Consider the following 19,379-nt stretch of genomic DNA (forward strand, 5'->3'; position numbering starts at 1 on the left):
CAGAATTCTTCCTGTAGCAGGTTGGAGGAGGAAAGCTTGGCATGAGTGACAGACACTTCAGAAAATCTGAGTCAGGACCAGCTGTTTCAGTGAAGGCTCAGGGCCAGAATCAGCCTGGACCAGAAGTGAGCTTCCTTATCATGTTTGGGGAAGGAGGTCAGAAGGTTAAGAACACATGAGGATGAAAATTAAATGCAAAAGGACAGTGGTCTCTCTAGAACTTCCCTTCATTTCCAAACGTATATTTGATTGGGAGTTGAACCTAGAGTAGAGAGACAAATGGATTTGAAATAAAACCTCTGGTTTATGGTCTAGGTCTACACTATTAATGAGACTTTGCTTGTCACTTCCCCTCTCTGAACCTCACTTTTCCATTGAAAATCTGAGCAAATAATGCCTGTTCTACCTTTTTAACTGGCTGATTGTGAAGGCTAAATGAAATCCTTGATGTGAAGGAGATTTGTCAACTACAAATTCTATGTAAACATAAGCAATATAACTTTAAAATGGCAGACTTAGGAGTAGATCCTACATTTCACACTTGTAACCCACACTTGCAACACAGGAAAATCCTGGAGACCTGAATGGGGATCCCAGATGCCAATGGAGATTATCAAATTCAGGGAAAATATCCAAGTAAAACTAAATGGTGGACAAAAATCTCTAAATCATATTTGGGTGGTTGTAGAGGCTGTGACTGAATCTGGGATGAAGAGGTGGACTACATCTCAGAAAAAAACTGAACCTGTTTCCTCTATGATCAAAGGAACTAACACAAGAAACTTGGTGCTGATTTTTAGGTAGGATTAAGTCATTAACAGAGGCTAAGACAGAGAGTCTGAAAGACTTTATCTGACTTTAAACTGCCACCCACTAGCTATGGGCAAGAAAGTTATCCTCATGAGAAACCTACCTCGAGGAAAAACTGGAGTCTGACTGGGGAAAATAGGCAGTGCTTGAGACATGTTGATTTTTGCCATTCTATTTAAGATTATGGACGATTAGCAATTACAAGATTTTTAAAGTCAGGAAGTGACAGTTCTTATTGTTTAATTTAAATCTGGACTGGTTTTCAGACTTAATCTATGGCTCAGGTGACAAACATTTCAAACCTAAAATCTTGTTTCGTAAAAATTGATAAAATTACGTTCCCTATCCTTTCTTTTTTTTTTTTTTTTGCGGTACGTGGGCCTCTCACTGTTGTGGCCTCTCCCGTTGCAGAGCACAGGCTCCAGACACGCAGGCTCAGCGGCCATGGCTCACGGGCCCAGCCGCTCCGCAGCACGTGGGATCTTCCCGGACCAGGGCACGAACCCATGTCCCCTGCATCGGCAGGCAGACTCTCAACCACTGCGCCACCAGGGAAGCCGTCCCTGTCCTTTCAATGGAAATAAATATATAGATAATTTGGGGCAGGGAAGGTAGAATCCCCAAGTAATCAGTGTAATTGACCTCCAAGATCAAGAACCTAAATCCAAAGTGTTTCAAGGAATGGAGAGTATTTAGCTTGTCTGAAGAATGAGATTCACAGGAGGAGCTACTGAGAGTGAAGATTGAGAAGGAGGCTGAGGTCGCATCAGGAGCAATTTGGATACCATGCTGGAGATCCTGGATTTGATGCTATAATAAATTAGTTAGCCTTATTGGCTCACTGTCGGTGGAGGGATATCATCAGACAAGTGTTCAGCAGCTCCAGTGGCAGCAGGTGAAGGAAAAAAAGCATTGAAGGGGAAGAACTTGGAAGAGAGAACACATGACAAGTAGGAAATTATTTCAGCATTCCAGAAGGGAAATAACAGGAATTTGACATGTGGCTCTGGTAGAAGGTATGAAGAGAAGGCAGCAGTTATATGATACAGTCAGGTAGACCATGACAGGAAGGGGCCCCACGTAGCCCCTTGCTGAGCATGAGCTCCTAAACCTTTTCTTCTCCAGGTCAGAGCTTTTGTTTCCAGGGAAACTAAGACAATGGGACACAGAGACTTGGGAAGGCAGAGATTTTAGGCCACTTGACCTGATGAAATTTTCTCTTCTACTTTAGGAGTTAGTTATTGTGTGATGAGCAAAGATAAAGTGACTAAGAAAGTAAGGAATTTATAACAGCAAGGGAGAAGCAGTGTGTAATTGCACGTAACTTTGGATAAGTCAGTTTTTCTATTTAAGCACCAGTTTCCTCATCTGTTAAATTAACGATGGGTGTTTACCTTGGGCTAAGTCCAGTGCTAAGAGTTTAAATGAATTATCTCCTTTATTTTTTAAATTAGTCCGATGAAGTTCATATTATTCTCCCAATTTCACAAATGGGACCGGAGGCACAGAGGGTAACTTACCCAAAGTCACACATCCTGGGAAGGATGAAGGAATTGAAGTACACTATTTTTGAGGCTTGATATTTTAATCTCCATAGTTCTCGAACTGTGGCTGGGCAAAGTATCTGTGGGTGGGAAGGGGCCACAAAGCAGAAAACCTGTATAGCTGCCCTAAAGGGCTTTCGGAGCTTTGTGGCTGGATCAGCAGTCATTGTTTTGGGCTCCTCCCTCTAGATTAGAGGCCTCTGAGAAGAGATCAGAAATCTGGGATAACAAAAATCTTCTGTTTTCCAAGAGAATTAATGAATACCCAGATTCCACCAGAAGCAAGAATTAAACCCTACTCAGACTTCAGTTTTAAGGAAGGGGAGGCAGCTTTTTACGTGAACCTGGAAGAAGGAGGGGGCTGGTTGGAAAGGAACTGAGAATTGGAGGGGAAGAATTTATCTTTTCAATAAACGTGGGAGTAAAGCTGAGCTGTCAGCCCAAATCCTGTGGGAGGAGGAAGAAGAGTGTGGGAAGAGTGGTAAAGGCAAACAAACCCGATACTCTTCAACTAATCCAAATATTTTTCAACATCTCTTTGTTAGTTATCTCGTTACAGCACAGTTAGTTGCTGAATTCACCCCCTTGTAATTCCAAAGCCATAGGAACCACGAACCGTATTCATCCTTGTTTTAGTCATTTTGCCTCCTAAGTCATCAGGCAACAGTTTTACCAAATGTTTTGTTGCAACAGAACAAATGTTGCCAACCTTCCATTCTGTAGTAACTGTTTCCTTGCCACTCCTCCTCTCTGACAGGTAGGAAAATGGGAGTGGATTGGGGACAAAAAATTTTTTTAATTAATATAAGAAGAGAATCATTGCATAGCCTAATGATGATAAAGTGCCATAAATTTAAAATTTTGATTAATTCTACCCTTTAAATCTGAGATTTAAATGGAAAAAAAAACCCAAATAATTTTTTAAACTTCAAGGAGCTAATAATCTGATGAGGAATATACAACTGTGTCAAGAATAAGAACACTATGCATATTAAACATTTTACCTATAGGCAGAGAGGAATCAAAAATCAATGAAGTTTGGGTATGAATAATAAATAAAACAAGAGAGGAACCTTACAAGGACAAATAATCATGAATTTAGGAGTATGATTAACTCAAACCTTAGCACTTGAGGTCCAGAAAGTAAAACTGTATTGTAGACAAGAGAAAGTTACTGGTCAGCCCCCCCACCCCCCATGAAGTTGGTGGGATTTAAATATGTTATTTATGTGAGAAACTCAGCAATTCCTAGGGCTCCAGGTCTGCATCATCAACTCATCTATTCTAAACTTTTGGCTGAGACTATTGAGCAGTGGCTAGAAACTGTTGCTGAATGGATGGGGGTTCTTATGATGGTTGAGAGGCAAAGCATTTTTATCCTAAGAGGAACTTGAGTCTCATTTCCATTATCCTTCTTGGCCCTTCGGGCTTCCAGGAGATTAAGAGGAGTGTTTGCAACTTCCTATATATTTATAATTATTTCCAAAAAAAATTTAAGTTATTTACTTAAAAAAAAAGCATCGCATTCAAAATGGCAGATTATCCTCCAGAAAGTTGTTGGCTATTAGTAGTCCTCCCTGCCCCCACCTAGCGTGTAAGAGCCTCCTATACCAGACTGACACCGAGACTGGGTACCTCCATTCTTTTGAACTTTGGCCAATCTGATAAATGCAAAATGCAACTATTCTTCTTTATACCTCTTTAATTCTTGGTAAGGGAGAACATTGTATCCTACTACAGATGCCACTTGGTTTACTGTCTGGTGCCCGTGTTTCTCTTGGGCTGCTTGGTTTTTCTTACTGACTAGTAAGCACATGAAAGCATTTGTAAACACTTGTACAGTGAACATATTAATGTGCAAATATTTTTCCCTTCCTCAGGCCCAGTTTCCTTCTAATGGATCACATGTGGTCCATTATTTGATTTTATTTTAACTTACATAATAATATTAGGATTAGTATTTGGAATGTCTATGTCATGCCTTTTTTTTTGCAGTACGCAGGCCTCTCACTGTTGTGGCCTCTCCCGTTGCGGAGCACAGGCTCTGGACGCGCAGGCCCAGCGGCCATGGATCACGGGCCCAGCCGCTCTGCAGCATGTGGGATCCTCCCGGACCAGGGCACGAACCCGCGTCCCCTGCATCGGCAGGCGGACTCTCAACCACTGCACCACCAGGGCAGCCCTGTCATGCCTTTTTGCAGTGACTTTACTGAGATGTCTGCACCTAGATACGGCTATCCACTCAGAAAAAATAGACAATAGTCTTCAAGGACTGTGGAGTGCTTGCCCTCACCTTTTCATAATTCTGCCAGAATTTATGTGAGTCCCGGTTCCTCATCGCACTAGTGAGCGCTGAGTGCTCACGGAGGTGTGTGTAGGTGAGGACGTGGTTTGAATTCTACGTCCTCTTGCCCTACTCACGCCCCAGAAATCCTTGCCACCCTGCAACTGGCCTGCATAGGCTTGGGCTAGTCCCTGACAGGGTATCAAAAGGCTGCCAGGTACCCGACAACCTCAGACTCTCAGACTAGTGATCTACAGATACTAGTCATGACTGTACAGTTAAGGGCCTCCTATCTTTTCCCCCTTTTCCTAGCTGGCTTTGTGCAGTCAAATTCTAAGCTGGAGAAGGTTAGTGACCACCAGAGAGGGTGGGACAGGGCTCAAAGGTGGAGCCTTCTGTCCTGCTCCCAAATCTTGCCCTCAGTCCTTCCTGTAAGACTCTGACCTCTGCTTTCTCCCTCTTTGCAGTATGCGGGCAAGCATGTCCTTTTTGTCAATGTGGCCACCTATTGTGGTCTGACAGCTCAATACTCTGGTAAGAGTTCATAACCAAATCTCCTTGGGACTAAACTTTCCAGCTCATTATATTCTAAGTCATGTTGGAATTATATTCTAATTCTAATTCTATGTATCAAAGTAAATACTCATGATCAAGTGACTTTATTCCCTGATGTCAGGAGTCAGTAAACTATGGTCCACAGGGCAAATCTGGCCAGCCTACTTTTGTAAACAAAGTTTTATTGAACATAGCTATGCTCATTCATTTACAGATTGTCTGTGATGGATGTTAAGCTACAAGGCAGAGTTGAGTGGTTGTATGAGTGATGGTGTCAGAGACCATCTGAAATTACTATCTGGACCTTCACAGAAAATGTTTGTTGACCCCTTCCTATGTCCTGCCTCTGCTTTGCTCCTGAGATTTCCAGGAGAATCAATAATGTATCTGACAGCTAGGAGCCTCTCTGAAGATTCAAGTCTCCTTGGTAAATATAGGAGGTAGGATTGATGTTTTTGAGACTTTTCCAGGGTTTTACATGTAACTTACAAAGACAGGGAAAAGGGGAAAGGGGCTTTATACCTGGAGCACATTTGACTGGAGCAAGGGCTGGTAGAGGAGGCCATAATAGAGGCAAACACTCCCTCTCCAACCTTAATGCCTCCTTTAAGTGTAGTTTTTCCCTCTCTGTACATGACTCAGGGCAGAATTTTATCTTTCTCATATCTTAGGCCTTGTTGTTTGAAAGCCAATAAATAATGAACAGGATTATTTTCTTTCAGAAACAGATGTACTTCTTATATTTGAACTAATAAGAACTTTGATTTAAAATTTTTGATTATGTTATATTTTGACAAGGTAATATATTCACAAGGCTCAAAATTAAAGGAATAAAGAAGTTTAGAGTGAAAAGTTTTTTCACCTCTTTCCCCTCCCTTCAGATGACCAATATTATCATGTTTACAAAATATATGGGTATTCTTTTTTTTTCTTTTCCCCCAGTTGATAACATATTGTAAATACTATTTGCCAATTTGCTTTTTAAAATTAATAAGGTACCTTGGAGTTCAGACCATTTCCTCCCTCTTAATTTTAAGACTGAAGAATATTCTACTGGACCATACTTCATTTTACCAGTTTATAGGGACTTTAAAAATCAATTTATTCAGTTCCCACTCTGTACATAACAGATGAGGACACTGAGAAATAGCTACTCAAGGACTGGTAGACATGTTTCATAATTTATTGTCTCTTTCCTAGAGGAAGTGATTACCTACAGTGACTAAAGACAAGAGTGGAGGATGTGGGGAAAGGTACTAAGGAACCATTTGGAAACAGGAAAGCAATCTCATATTGCAAAAATAAATAAACAAAAATAAATAAAGGACTAAGAGGAGACATCAGTTGACCCCGTTGGCTGAGCAGAATCTGAGTGGGACTGGTTAGTGTTTGCTAGGGGACTGAAAATATCTAGCTCAGAAAGGGTGAACGAAGAAGACAATTACAAAAGTCTGAGGAGACAAATTGGAAAACTTGGGGAAGAAGGCAGTTGGAAGCTTGTGTTTTGGCATATCAATGAGGGTTTTTAGGTAGAATGCATCTTTAACATCCTGAAGACTGTTGAAGAACACCAGGAAGCTCAACCTGGAATTTCTCTGGTTCTCTTTGCCCCTGTCAGATTTACCCACACTCCACCCAGGGTGAACCAGCTTGTGCAGAGGAGAGAAGCACATTCTCATTGTGTGTGTCTTTTCCTTTTTAAAAGAAAGATTCAATCTACCAATTAACCAACCAGGGAAGGCAAACTGATGAGCAGTGATGTTTAAACGCAGTTTTGTTTAAAAATCACCTGATGAGCTTTTCATTTTTTAATTGTGGTACAAAAAGACATGACATAAAATTTACCATTTTAACCATTTTTAAGAATACTGTTCAGTAGTGTTAAAAATATTCATTCTTGTGAAACAAATCTCCAGAACTTTTCCATCTTGCAAAACTGAAATTCTGTACCCATTAAATAATAGCTCTCCTTCTCCCCTTCCCCCCAGCCCCTAGTAACCACCATTCTACCTTCTGTTTCTATAAATTTGACTACTTTAGATACCAAATGTATTTGTCTTACCTGCAGTATTTGTCTTTTTCATGACTAGTCTATTTCACTTAGCATAATGTCGTCAAGGTTCATCCATGTTGTAGCATGTGACAGAATTTCCTTCCATTTTAAGGCTGAATTTGTTTGAAGGCCAGTTCTTCAATCATTTGTTTATCCATTCATCCACTGATGGACATTTGGGTTGCTTCCACTTCTTGATTTTTATGAATAGTGCTCCTATGAACATGGATGTGCAAATATCTCTTTGAGGCCCTATTTTCAATTCTTTGCATATATACCCAGAAATGGGAATGCTGATCTATGGTAGTTCTATTTTTAATTTTTTGGGAAACCTCCATACTATTTTCCATAGCACTTAAACCATTTTACAATCCCACCAGCAGTGATCTGGTGAGCTTTAGAATAATAAAGGTGACTGGGGAGCCATCTCAAAAGAATGTAATCAGAAATTTTTCTGGAATGGAACCTGGGTATCCCTATTTTTAAAGGAAGGCCCCCACCTGATTCTGATGTGCTGCAGATTTGGGAAATACTGCACTATAACATTTTGAATACATGTTTAGAGATCCAGTATCTAATTTCAGCCCTGCCACGAACAGTCTTTCTGACCTAGATATTTTTTTTTCTTTCCCCGGGCCTCTGGTTTTTTCCTCTGTAAAATGGGTATCTCTAAGGATCTTTCTCTACACAAGGAGGCTCTCTAGCCAGGCCGCCATATTGTCCCTTCTCTACCCATAGAACTGAGCGCACTTCAGGAGGAGCTGAAGCCCTTTGACCTAGTTGTGTTGGGCTTTCCCTGCAACCAATTTGGAAAGCAAGAACCAGGAGAGAACTCAGAGATCCTTCCGGGACTGAAGTAAGTGCCTGCTTGAAACCCTATAGGGGTCTCTGTCTACCTTTCCTCTGTTTCCAGAGGCACTTCCATATTAGGGACTTCTGGGATGGGTAGTGGGTTAATAGGCTTAGGGGCATCTGCAAACTGATTTTAACTTTGGCCTCTGCTGATATGAGTCTGGCAGTGTCAGACACTCTCTCCCCCTCTCTGGGAAGCGAGAACTGGACGGACCACGGAGGACCAGGAGCACAGAAATAGCTTCTGGTATTGCTGCTACAGAAACAGTGCAGGGGGAGACAGTGATAGGATGTGGAATAGAGAAAAATAAAGTGAATCAGGGAGCCCAAAGTTTAAAAATGGCCTTATTTCCCCTTCCCAGCCCTGTTTTCTATATCTCCACCTCTCTCTCCACTTTCTCATGACCTCAAATTCTGGTACCCCATTATAATTTTCTTTCATACATTCTGGAGCTTCCTGGGAACATTATGGTTCATTGCAGGTATGTCCGTCCAGGAGGAGGATATGTACCTAATTTCCAGCTTTTTGAGAAAGGGGATGTGAATGGCGAAAAAGAGCAGAAAGTCTTCACCTTCTTGAAGGTGAGTTAATCACTGACCTAAGCCTCTTCTTCCCAAATATTCCTAGCATAAACTTGGTGTGGTAGAAATGGATCCAAGGGCACCTGCCTGGAGGTGGGATTGGACTCTTTGGAAGAGATCTCCAGATTAGCATAGGGATTGAGGTTTAATTTGTTGGTATCTATGATGCTCTGGCTTTGTGTGGTGGAGAGAGTTGTGTAGAGTGTCACCTTTCACTGGGACCACTCTCTTTTGTTCATTGACATTCATTCATTCATACATTCAAGGTATACTTGTTGAGTGCCTGCTATCTATAAGGCAGTTTTCTAAATAATAAGGGTATAAAGATGAATAGAAACAGTCCCTATTCCTTGATGATTTCATACTGGAGAGGATGACATAGAAATCAGATATAATACAATGTAGTAAGTGCTTTATATGAAACACCGACTCTTAGATATAGAGAATGTGAGAGCTGAACGGGCCTCTAAAGATCATCAGAGTTCAGTGTTCTTAGATGCTGAACTGTGGGCCAAAGCTGGCCTATGTTGAGATTTTTATATATTCTCAGTAAATTGAAAAAATAGCACAATATAAGGAGGATTTCATAAGCTCAACTAATTTATAGGGCTACCCTTTATTCTAAGATTAGTACCTATATGTAATTTATTCTTATAATTATCTTTTTTAAACTAAATGGTGAAGCAATGATGTTTTTAAAATTTTCTCTTATTTGACAAAACAAAATGTTGGAACTCCTACTGGTTCCAAAAGATATTTTTGAAATGTTACTGGCCCATGGAGCATCAAGACCTGGGAAACCACATTCTAATCTAAACCATTCACTTTGCAGAAAAGGAAACTGAAAGCTAGAGAGGTGATATATCTTATTCATAGCAGCAGGATTTTGTGATGTGGTCACAGGGAGAAACAGAAAGAGGGAATAGACTTTTGCTATAATATCTACAACATTCTTGGTAGTTGGTATCTTTGTGATTCAGAGAATATATTAGTAATCAGAGGAAATGAAAATATCTTGATATAAGAGGGAGTAGATTACCTGTGGGTGAAAATAGCCTGAATCATCCAAGAGCAGAAATGATACTGTCATTTCTCTTTTCCATCTCTCTGCTGCAGCAATCCTGTCCTCACCCTTCTGAACTTATGGGCTCAATCAAACATATATCCTGGGAACCCATCGTGGCCCATGACATCCGCTGGAATTTTGAAAAGATCCTGGTGGGACCTGATGGAGTCCCTGTCATGCGCTGGTTCCATCAGGCTCCAGTCAGTACAGTCAAGTCAGATATTCTGGCATACCTGAAACAGCTCAAAACCAAATAGGAAGACCAAGTTGGGGGCAGAAGCCATTCTGCTTCTTACCTGAAGACCTGTTCAAAAAAAAAAAATCCATCTTTTCACTATACTCTCTTCCTAAATGGTCTCCACTTGACTAAATCACCTCTATAGTGCCAAAATTCCCACTCTCTACCAAGTAGATTTATATTCAGAAGGCTACTGCTATTTCCCCTTGCAAGAGTAAGTGGGTGAAGAAAAAACAGAATGGAAACCCTAAATCCTCAGACATCTGTTACAAATTTAATAATGCATATCCATCAAAGGGAAATCATCCTTCCATGAGGAAGGTTCAGTTTGTCACAATATTCTGAAAAAGAACGTTGCTACACATTCTGATTTCTCCTTCTCTCTCTACCCTAAAGGTGTAGAAATAGCAATGGGGTGTATAGCCATACAATCTAGGTTCCACTTCATAACATATTTCCTTCCCCAGGAGAAACATGTAATGTCAACTTCCAAACATTTTCGGATCAGTCTTTATCTGTGACACCCAGCCCACCCCTGCTCCCACTGATCTGTCACTCTTCTGTAGGAGCCCTAGGTCTAGTGGGAGCAGGAAATTGCCTCACATGAAGGGAAGGGCATCTTCACGATAGTGGGACCTGGAGCCTCTTTCTAATTTGGACCCTACAGAAACTTTCCTATGTCTGATCTTTACTGTATTCAGATTGTGACACTTGGGCAGAGCACCCTTTGAAGGACAGGCTTTCCTCTCTCAACCTTAGATTCCTCAGCTTCAGAACCAGCCCTGACCCTATCTCCAATAAAATGTTTTCTGCAGCAACTGGGATCAGTGTGGTGGTTTTTAAATCCTATCCTGTGCTCAAACTCGTCATACCTTTCTCTTCTTCCTCACTGTGACTGTCACAGATGGTGGATTGACCAAATTACCTGAACCCCCTGGACAGAAGGATTTACCATCCCAGGTCCTTGAAAGGTTGTTACCTGATGGCTCTCAACTCTCATCCCTCTTTAGGAATTGTCTCAGGTCAAGGTCACATTTCATTTCCAGGGGCAGCCTGTATGCAATTATTGGTCAACGAGAGGTATAACAGCCACGATCTGGCTTCTCAATTTAGGACAACTCTGAAGGACCCATTCCAGTGGGGTAGGCACTTGCCCTTTTGCACTTGTACTGCAGCCCAATTTTTCCCTCTGATAAATTCTGATTCTCTTCATTGCTTCTCAGGTGTTGACCCTGAGGTAGTGCCCCAGTAAACTTTCTGAATGCAAATCCCCATCTTGGAGTCTTTCCGGGGAACCCAACCTACAATAGTTAGTACCAAAAGTGATCTGAGAAAGAGGATGATAAGATGAGATTTTTGAAGCTGAATTACCCACCATCTGGTTGGTAGTGAGGGGATTGGTGGAGCACAAACAGCCACTGGCACAAAGTAGCAGTTTTTAAAACTTTCACCAGACCTGAACTGAGATGCTATACTGGTGGATATGCACAAGAAGATGTGATGTATCAGGTGCTTGATAAATATGGGAGAGCTGGTAATAATAATAGAATTGTATCGTTGCTATTAGAAGAAACTGATGCCCTGGAAAAAGATGATTAAAGGCTGAGGATGATATCTCATCAAATAAAGGCTAACTGTGAAAGCCAGAGTGTCTCCATAATGGGATATAAAGAACCTCTCATATCCTGCAACTCAAGAGCATAAAAAGCTAAGGTTCAGATCCAAGATTTAATCATAAGAATAGTAGAACTCCAAAGTGGGTTAAATTCTCAAACTAGATTATCTTCTATGCCTAGGTCATGGCCTTGATTGGAAAAGAATAGAACCTTGAGACATTGAATGGAGACATCTGGTGGGATGCATTAGAACATCTAAATCTCCAGATTTCCCAAGATCCTTTGAGCCTTTTAAAAGTAGCCCAGTCCTCCTTATTAAGGGTTCTTCCTTGAAGACAATGCAGAGACCTCTCCTCTGCCAAACACGTGCCTCTGCCACTCACTCAGCGTCTTTCCCATATAGAACTAAATTCTAAGGGTTCTGGATCAAGAAGAGAACTCAAAGTTAGCTGAAGTAGAGTTTACTGATACTGGAGTATTCTCCAAAAGTATAGAATTTTTACACACTGGCAAGAACTCAACATACTATTAGGATTCTCCTGCTTGAAAAAGAAATGACTCTCACTAAATGTGGTAAGAATGCCAGGACTCTCATGATTGATGGCAGAAAGGAGGGATCAAAAGCTCAGAAAAGTGGGCATGCTAGAGTGGATTTATTGGATTTACCACGTAACGCTGGAAAACCCACTAGATGAATGTGTCACAAGAGGGCCAAAGGACATTCTGTTTGGAAAAAAAAAAAAAAAGTAATATGCTGAGGAGAGGGGCACCAGCCTCACTGAGAAGTTCTATGATGAGTGTCCTCTACTGGTGCTGGGCTGATGGTATGAGATTCTGCTACAGAAGTAACTTCACTGACAGCAATGGGGACTATAGGATCCTGAAATAATTCAGGCCAGAGATAGCAGCACTCAACCATCAGAATCCGTGAGTGTGTGTGTGTGTGTGTGTGTGTTTGCGCATGCCCCAGGAGTGGGTGGGCAAAATTACTGTAATGAGAGACAATTTCAGAGTGGTAGCCAACTTTGCAGAGTGTTTGAGATAATTAATAAAATACAGCATCCCTAGAAGCAACACAGATGGGCAGTCAACAAGCATATCACTGTCTACACAATTAGAAGAAATTGAGGATAGATAATCAGGAGACTGAGGGCAGCTACACCAGTTAAAAATAAAATCACAATACCTTGCTCAATTTCTGATCTTAAACCAGTTTTCAGACCTGAAATTTTTGACTAAAGGAGAAGTCAAGTCCTGAGGACCCTGCAGTGTCACTGCAAATATGTAGAATATAATTCCCCCATTCCTTTCCTAAAGGGACTTATGAGCATTTACTCAATAACCATAAACTCAAGAAAGAGAAATACCCTCACATTTCAAGGACTGTTGGAAACAAGGTCCAAGTTGATATTGATACGGAAAGACCCAAAGTGTCATCATGGCCCCCCTGTTAAAATGGAGGTAATAGGGACCAGGTAACAAATGGAGCTGTGGCTCAGGTCTGGTTCACAGCGCGCCCACTAAAAGCTTGAAATGAACTACAACAAATATAAACAATAGATTTCTCTGAGTATGAGACTTCAGAAAATGTTCAAGTTATCTTTTTGTTTTTCTGCATTCCCTTTGTATGTATTGCATCTGCACATTTATAACAGTGGTTTTTCGAAAGGAAATATTAGCTCTGAATGTTTCAGGATAACAACGTATTTTTAAATTGTTAGGTTAAAAAACAGCGAGTGATCGGGTCGGGGTGGGATAGGTGGCATCTGAAGCAGATCAAAAGTCAGTCGAGCGGAGCTCAGAGTGGAGACGGGAAACTCAAGAAAGTAGAACCGCTGAGATGGAAAGTCCGCGGGAATCCGGAAGCAATGAAAATGCACTGGTTTCTTACAGATGAAATACACACTCCTAAGTGGAAAGCTTCCTGCCTTTGTGGAATCAATGTAATTTTTTTTCATTCAAATGCTTTCAAATAACAGTCTGAATTTAGACAAGCCGTGGGAATCTGAGCGGAAAATCAAGATAGAGATAACTGCGACGCTCAGCCCCGGCAGCGTCTCTGTACCGGGGAGGAAACGGCTGCAGTGGCAAATACCAGTGATGCCTTGATTGCTGCTTTTAATCCCATCTGTGGAAGCCCCATATCAGAAGGTGCCATTTTGTTCATAATATTTAATATCTTTAACAAAAATACCGTCTTCATCTGTGAAAGTATATTCACTTATATCTCCCTAACGTAGCTCCAGTGGCGCAATCGGTTAGCGCGCGGTACTTATAAGACAGTACACTTGTGAGCGATGCCGAGGTTGTGAGTTCGAGCCTCACCTGGAGCAACTTTTACTACTACTCTCCCGTCCATACAAAGAGACAGGCCAAATATGAGGCCACCCCCGAAGAGATCAACTGTTGTGATTTCTGTCCTACATCTTGCTTGTGATTTGTCTTAGAATTCTCTCTTAAAGTCATGCATAACAAGTACCATCCTGCTGAGTGTGGTGCCTGCCTTCTTCCAGCACTTTGGCAATTTATCATTTGACACTTGCCAAGACGACTGTTCACAGTATTCAACTACGTCTGATTTGTCAATTATGTGAAATGCGGACGATCTTGGTTTTTCTTACAAGTCTTTCAGCGGAAAATGTCCTGTCCTTGAACCTGCTTTCCTCCGTTTCTCCACTCCTCTGGCTTCCTCTAGGATGCTTATTTATAAGTCCATGCTGCCTGTAGATATATCGGAGACACAGGTATTCAGTCTCAGAAAATGAGTTGAGTCAGGAGCCTATGTGTGGGTCACTTAATCTCACCTGGATTTAAACATTATCAGAGTCATCCTGAGACACGGACATGGAGCTCTCCGGCTTTACAAAAGATTTATAATTGCCCGTGCGCAAGTGCTCAGCACTATCAGTTCTTTTTCATCTGCTGCTACGTTTTGGAGTGCTTACGTTCTCCCCGGCCCTACCCTGAGCTGCCCACCAGGTACATGTGGGTTCGAAATAAGACTCACAGACCAATTTAGATTAACGCTGGTAAAGAAGTGATCGTGGATAACTTACTTACCAAGATATACAACAGACATATCTATAGGGGCTATTCAGAGTGTTGTTTTTAGTGTTAAATGAGATAATAAATTATTGATTGATTAATGGCCACAAATTCCTCCCATTATACATGTCCCTTTGCAATGTGGTTGTGCAGCAGCTACCATTAAGAGGCGGAGTCTATTTCCCTCCCTCTTGTATGTGAGCTGAACTTGTGCTTTGGCCAATAGAATGCTGTGGTAATGGTGTTGTGGAAGTGAGGTTGTGAGAGTTCCAAGATGGCCTCAAGAGTCTTACAACTTCTCCTCTTGTTGTCTTGGGACCCTGAGACACCATGTGAAGAAATCCCACCTAACTTCCTAGAGGATGGAAAATCATGTGGAGAGTGAGTCCCTGCCATCCCAGCCATCCCAGCCACACTCCCCAGACTGGGAGTGGGAACATTTTGGACCATCTGGTCCCAGTCAAGCTGCCAGATGACTGCAATCAATGAGTGACCACAAGCAAAACCAGCAAAAGAATTGCCTGGTTAAGCACAGCCCAAGTGGTTGAACTTCAAAATTGCAAACAAAATAAATAATTATTGTTTTAAGCCACTAAATTTAGGTGAGGTTTGTTACAAAGATGTAGATGACTGATAAAGGCATTTAGCGTGGAATAAGAGTCTATAACAAGCAAACAGATTGATTAAGTAAAAATTACCCACAAAGAAAACCCCAGACATCTTCACTGCTGAATTCTCCCAAACATTTTTTAATTGATATTAATTCTTCACAAACTCTTTAAAATTTGGAAAAGAAGGTCAAATTACCCTGATGCTAAAACCAGACAAAGATATAATGAGATAAGAAAACTATAGATCAATATCTCTTATAAACATGGACACAAAAGTACTCAACAAAATATTAGCAAACAAAGTCCAGCAACATATAAACAGGGATTACAAAAGGGCACGAGGAAACGTTTGGGGGTGATGTCTATGTTCATTATCTTTATTGTAGTGATGGTTTCATGAGTTATAAATATGTCAAACTATAAGTTTAAATATATGCAGTTTATTTTAAGAAAATAATGCCTCAATAAAGCTGTTTAAGAGGTACATTCATGGGAAAAAGCTCATTACGGCATTCGGCAAGAGTAGTTGTGGATTTTTTTCTTCTTTCTTTCCTTTCTTGTCCTATACTGTGGAAGAGTTGTGTCTAATTAGATTTATTTCTTCTTTGAATATTTTAAAGAAGCCCCTGGTAAACGAAAGGATGTGGAATTTTCTCAGAAGGAAGACTTGACAACTAATTAAAAATATTTCATAGTTTAAGACTATTTAAAATTGCGATTCCTTCTTGAATCTACTTTGATACGTCATATTGTTCTATTAATTTGTCCATTACATCTAAATATTTAAATGTATTTGGCCACATTCTTTCCACTTGTGTAGAGGCTGCTCCCTCTTCATCCTAATTTGCGTGACTGGCCTCTTCTCATAGTTTCAGGTCTCTGTTTTAATCCTGGTTCCTCAGATATTGCTGAAAGTTCAACTAATTCATCCCGCACCGTGCGGGAGAACCCACATGAGGTCTCTGCAGAGGCCAGAGAAGGACCGCGCGCCTCTCGGGAGGCAGCCACCTGAATCAGGGGCGGGTTTTAGAACATCGTTTCTCTAGCGCCTCTAAAATGTGGCAAGTTTTCCTTTCGCAAGGGGGCGACATTTAAACTGACTTCAAAAAAACAAATCTCTCAACATAAAGACGCGTTTTCAGCGTCAAACTGCCGAGAACCAACTGAAAACCAATGAAAGAGTGAGGGTCGTCTCACGCTAAAATAACAGAGACGTCCCGGCACTGCCTGACCAGCGAGCAAAATTCCTTGACATTTGTGCCCTGTCGCACCCACCTCGCTCACTGCTCACCCAACCCACTAGAAGAGGGTCAGGAAGACCAGGGCTGGCGCTTTTCCCTATTCCCACACCTGTGTGCCTGTCTGGCCAAGGACTTCTAAAGTACGAGCGGCTGGATGCAGGGGGCTGGCGCCGACCCCACTTACTGAATCAATCATACCAGAGGGGAGATCTCTGGAGTGCTCGGATGTTATAATTTGGAATCTGAGAGCTGGGATAGTGATGCCTGGGAAAAGCGAACCGGAGCGTGAAAAAGGGACTTACAACCACGAAGGGATTCGAACCCTCAATCTTCTGATCCGAAGTCAGACGCCTTATCCATTAGGCCACGTGGTCCTACAACGCTCCAGCTGTGAAAAATATTACAAGTGTTGAGACTCTGGACTATTTCTGTATTATTTAGTATTCATATAATTCTTACGAAGAGAGGCCTTCCTTATTAATCTTATTTAAAAGATGGTGTCATTGATACAAAAGCCAAGTAACTTCTCCAAGAAATTATGGTAAGAGGCTAAGACAAAATGGAAATTTCGCTTTTCTCCAAACTCCTGCCCTTAGTTTGACACCAAATTTCTTCTCTGAACAAAATTTTACACTTGCATTGTGATGCCTCTCTCAGCCGGTTGCATTAACCTGTAAAGAAATAGGAGAAAAGGACTGAATGTCCCTCTGTAATCACGGCTACAAACGCTCGGTTTACCTTCAGAATGAGTCAGAATTTACCTTCAGAGTCAGAATTAAGACCCTCCGGGAATAAATGAAAATCACAAGAAAGACCCCTCCTGCCACCCTCTCAGCCGGGCGCCCAATCCTGCCAAGACTGCTTCAATTAGGATTGAATCGAGAAGCGTCTTCCTAGGCCTGGCCCCTTTTGGAAACCACGATGAATAGACCCGCTGAATACCCTCCAGGGAGACCTATGTTAAAAAGCCCAACAGTTGCACTTAGCGAGCAATTAGAAAATGGCCCTCCTCTTGTGCAGCCACTGGGTTGCGGTGTTGTGTAGCTCAGAGGTAAGGAGCCAGACTTCAGGTTAGAAAGGAGGGGTTTTGAGTCAATTTGTGCTCGTATATTTTCTTTCCGGCACCTCATTTTCCCCAGCCGCCCTCATCTCAGTGGATCCCGATCCCCCACTAGTGATGGCGCGGGCGAGGAGAGCACACGGGTGGTGGGTAGGCGCACTCGAGGCTGGCCGGGTTACTCAACACCGCCTGCTTTGGACCCTCTTCCTGGGGGTGCTGTGGGCGTGGTGAAAGCAACCCGGTTGGAATCCGAGGCATCTGGGGGACTTCATCCCCCATTATTAGGAACTGGGAGGGTCGGATTTTGGTCTTTATCCAACCTGCCTTCTCAGCACATTCTGGCTCCCGGCCCCCCAAAGTCGGTTACATAGGTTTTGCACAATTTAGAGGTGCTGGAGAAACAGTGTTTTCTCAAAAGCGCTTCTGAGCAGCGACTGCACCCTGAGGAGGCTGCACTCTTTCTCTTGCTTTCCAGGAAAGCACCACCCCGGTTCTCTGGGCCACATCAGGCCAAAGTGACAGACTGTCTGGGGTCTATCCTTAACCCAGCCTTCAGTAAGCCTTCCAGGAACTGAAATCTACAAGATGCGAAAGGTTAACCAAAAAAAAAAAAAAACGCATTAGAAGAGTATTCCAGAAGGTGGATCAGAATGTGCAATGGTGTAAAGAATTTTGCCCAATTAATTTGAAATTTTAAATGAAACAGCAATTCTGCAAAAAACAAATAAAAAATAAAAATTGCGCTAAAGAAGAAATAGCAAATATGAATAGTCCAAACCATTAAATGTATTGAATAAATAGTCAAAATTTTTTCCACAGAGAAAACTCCAAACCCAGATATTTTAATCTGGAAGTTCTATAAAACATTCCAGAGACAATAATTTCACCTGGACACAAATACTTCCAAATACAGTAACAGAGGGAAGCCTCTCCATCGCATTTTATAAGCCTACTTTCATCCTAATATCAAAACCAGCATATCAAGAAATTAAAGGGAAAAAGTTTTGTTCACCTCCGTACAGACAGAAAAAAGCATTTAATAAATTTCAGTGTCCACTAATGGTACAGCAATTTGGAAATAGAAGGAAAGTTCTTTAACCTGATTTTTAAAATACAAAAATAGTCTGCAGAAAACAATACTTAAGGGCAAAAAATTCAAAACATTCTGTTTGAAATTGGGAACACATGGAGTAAACCAGGAACTGCCACTTCTATTCCCTACTAGACAAAAGGAGAGTTAAAAAAGGTGTAAGGAAGAAAGAAAGGAAGAAACAGAAATGTCTTTTTTTTTTTAAACAGATCGTATGCTTATTATAGTGTCAGTTTTAACACATTTTCATGACAGCTATAAAAATTTACAAAAACAATTATATGCAATAAAGAAAAATCTAGAAATCACACAGAATGAGATGTTAACATAATATTTCAATAACAAAAAAACATTCCAAAACAAATACATGGTATCATCTATAGAAATCACAAACTAAGCATACTAAATAATCTATTGTTTTATGGATACATATATAAGTAGTAAAGCTATTAAGTAAAATCAAGGGAGTGATTATCACAAGCATTAATACTGTGGTTATCTTAGATGAGAGAGAGGTGTAAAGTGGAGTGGGGCAAATGGAACTTCTAAAATAATGGCAATGTTCTCTTTCCTAATTGGTGACTTTGTTTTTCTTTTTAAAGCAAACTACTTTTTTAAATTGAAGTGTAACAAACATTCAGGAAAGTGCCCAAACATGAGCATATATAGAATACTTATATTTATGTAGGTATGTATCTGAATATATATGTATTATTGTATCACTGAATATTT

At 41.1% G+C, this 19,379-nt stretch overlaps 1 protein-coding gene and 2 non-coding genes across 3 annotated transcripts; 2 read left to right on the forward strand and 1 right to left on the reverse strand.

The window, feature by feature from the left end:
* The first annotated feature begins 4,904 nt into the window (after positions 1–4,904).
* On the forward strand, positions 4,905–10,003 carry LOC114907287 (epididymal secretory glutathione peroxidase-like). The gene is given in 4 exon segments (XM_029242798.1): positions 4,905–5,172; positions 7,985–8,102; positions 8,581–8,680; positions 9,797–10,003. Coding segments are annotated over 4 exon segments (693 nt in total).
* A 3,836-nt stretch (positions 10,004–13,839) lies between these two features.
* TRNAI-UAU lies at positions 13,840–13,933 on the forward strand. Its single transcript has 2 exons — positions 13,840–13,877; positions 13,898–13,933. It is a non-coding gene; the product is annotated as a tRNA-Ile (tRNA).
* A 2,865-nt stretch (positions 13,934–16,798) lies between these two features.
* TRNAR-UCG lies at positions 16,799–16,871 on the reverse strand. Its single transcript has one exon. It is a non-coding gene; the product is annotated as a tRNA-Arg (tRNA).
* Positions 16,872–19,379: the final 2,508 nt, after the last annotated feature.

Source organism: Monodon monoceros, unplaced genomic scaffold (genome assembly GCF_005190385.1).
Source record: "Monodon monoceros isolate NGI ecotype Baffin Bay Population unplaced genomic scaffold, NGI_Narwhal_1 Super_Scaffold_3, whole genome shotgun sequence".
Lineage (NCBI taxonomy): Eukaryota > Metazoa > Chordata > Mammalia > Artiodactyla > Monodontidae > Monodon > Monodon monoceros.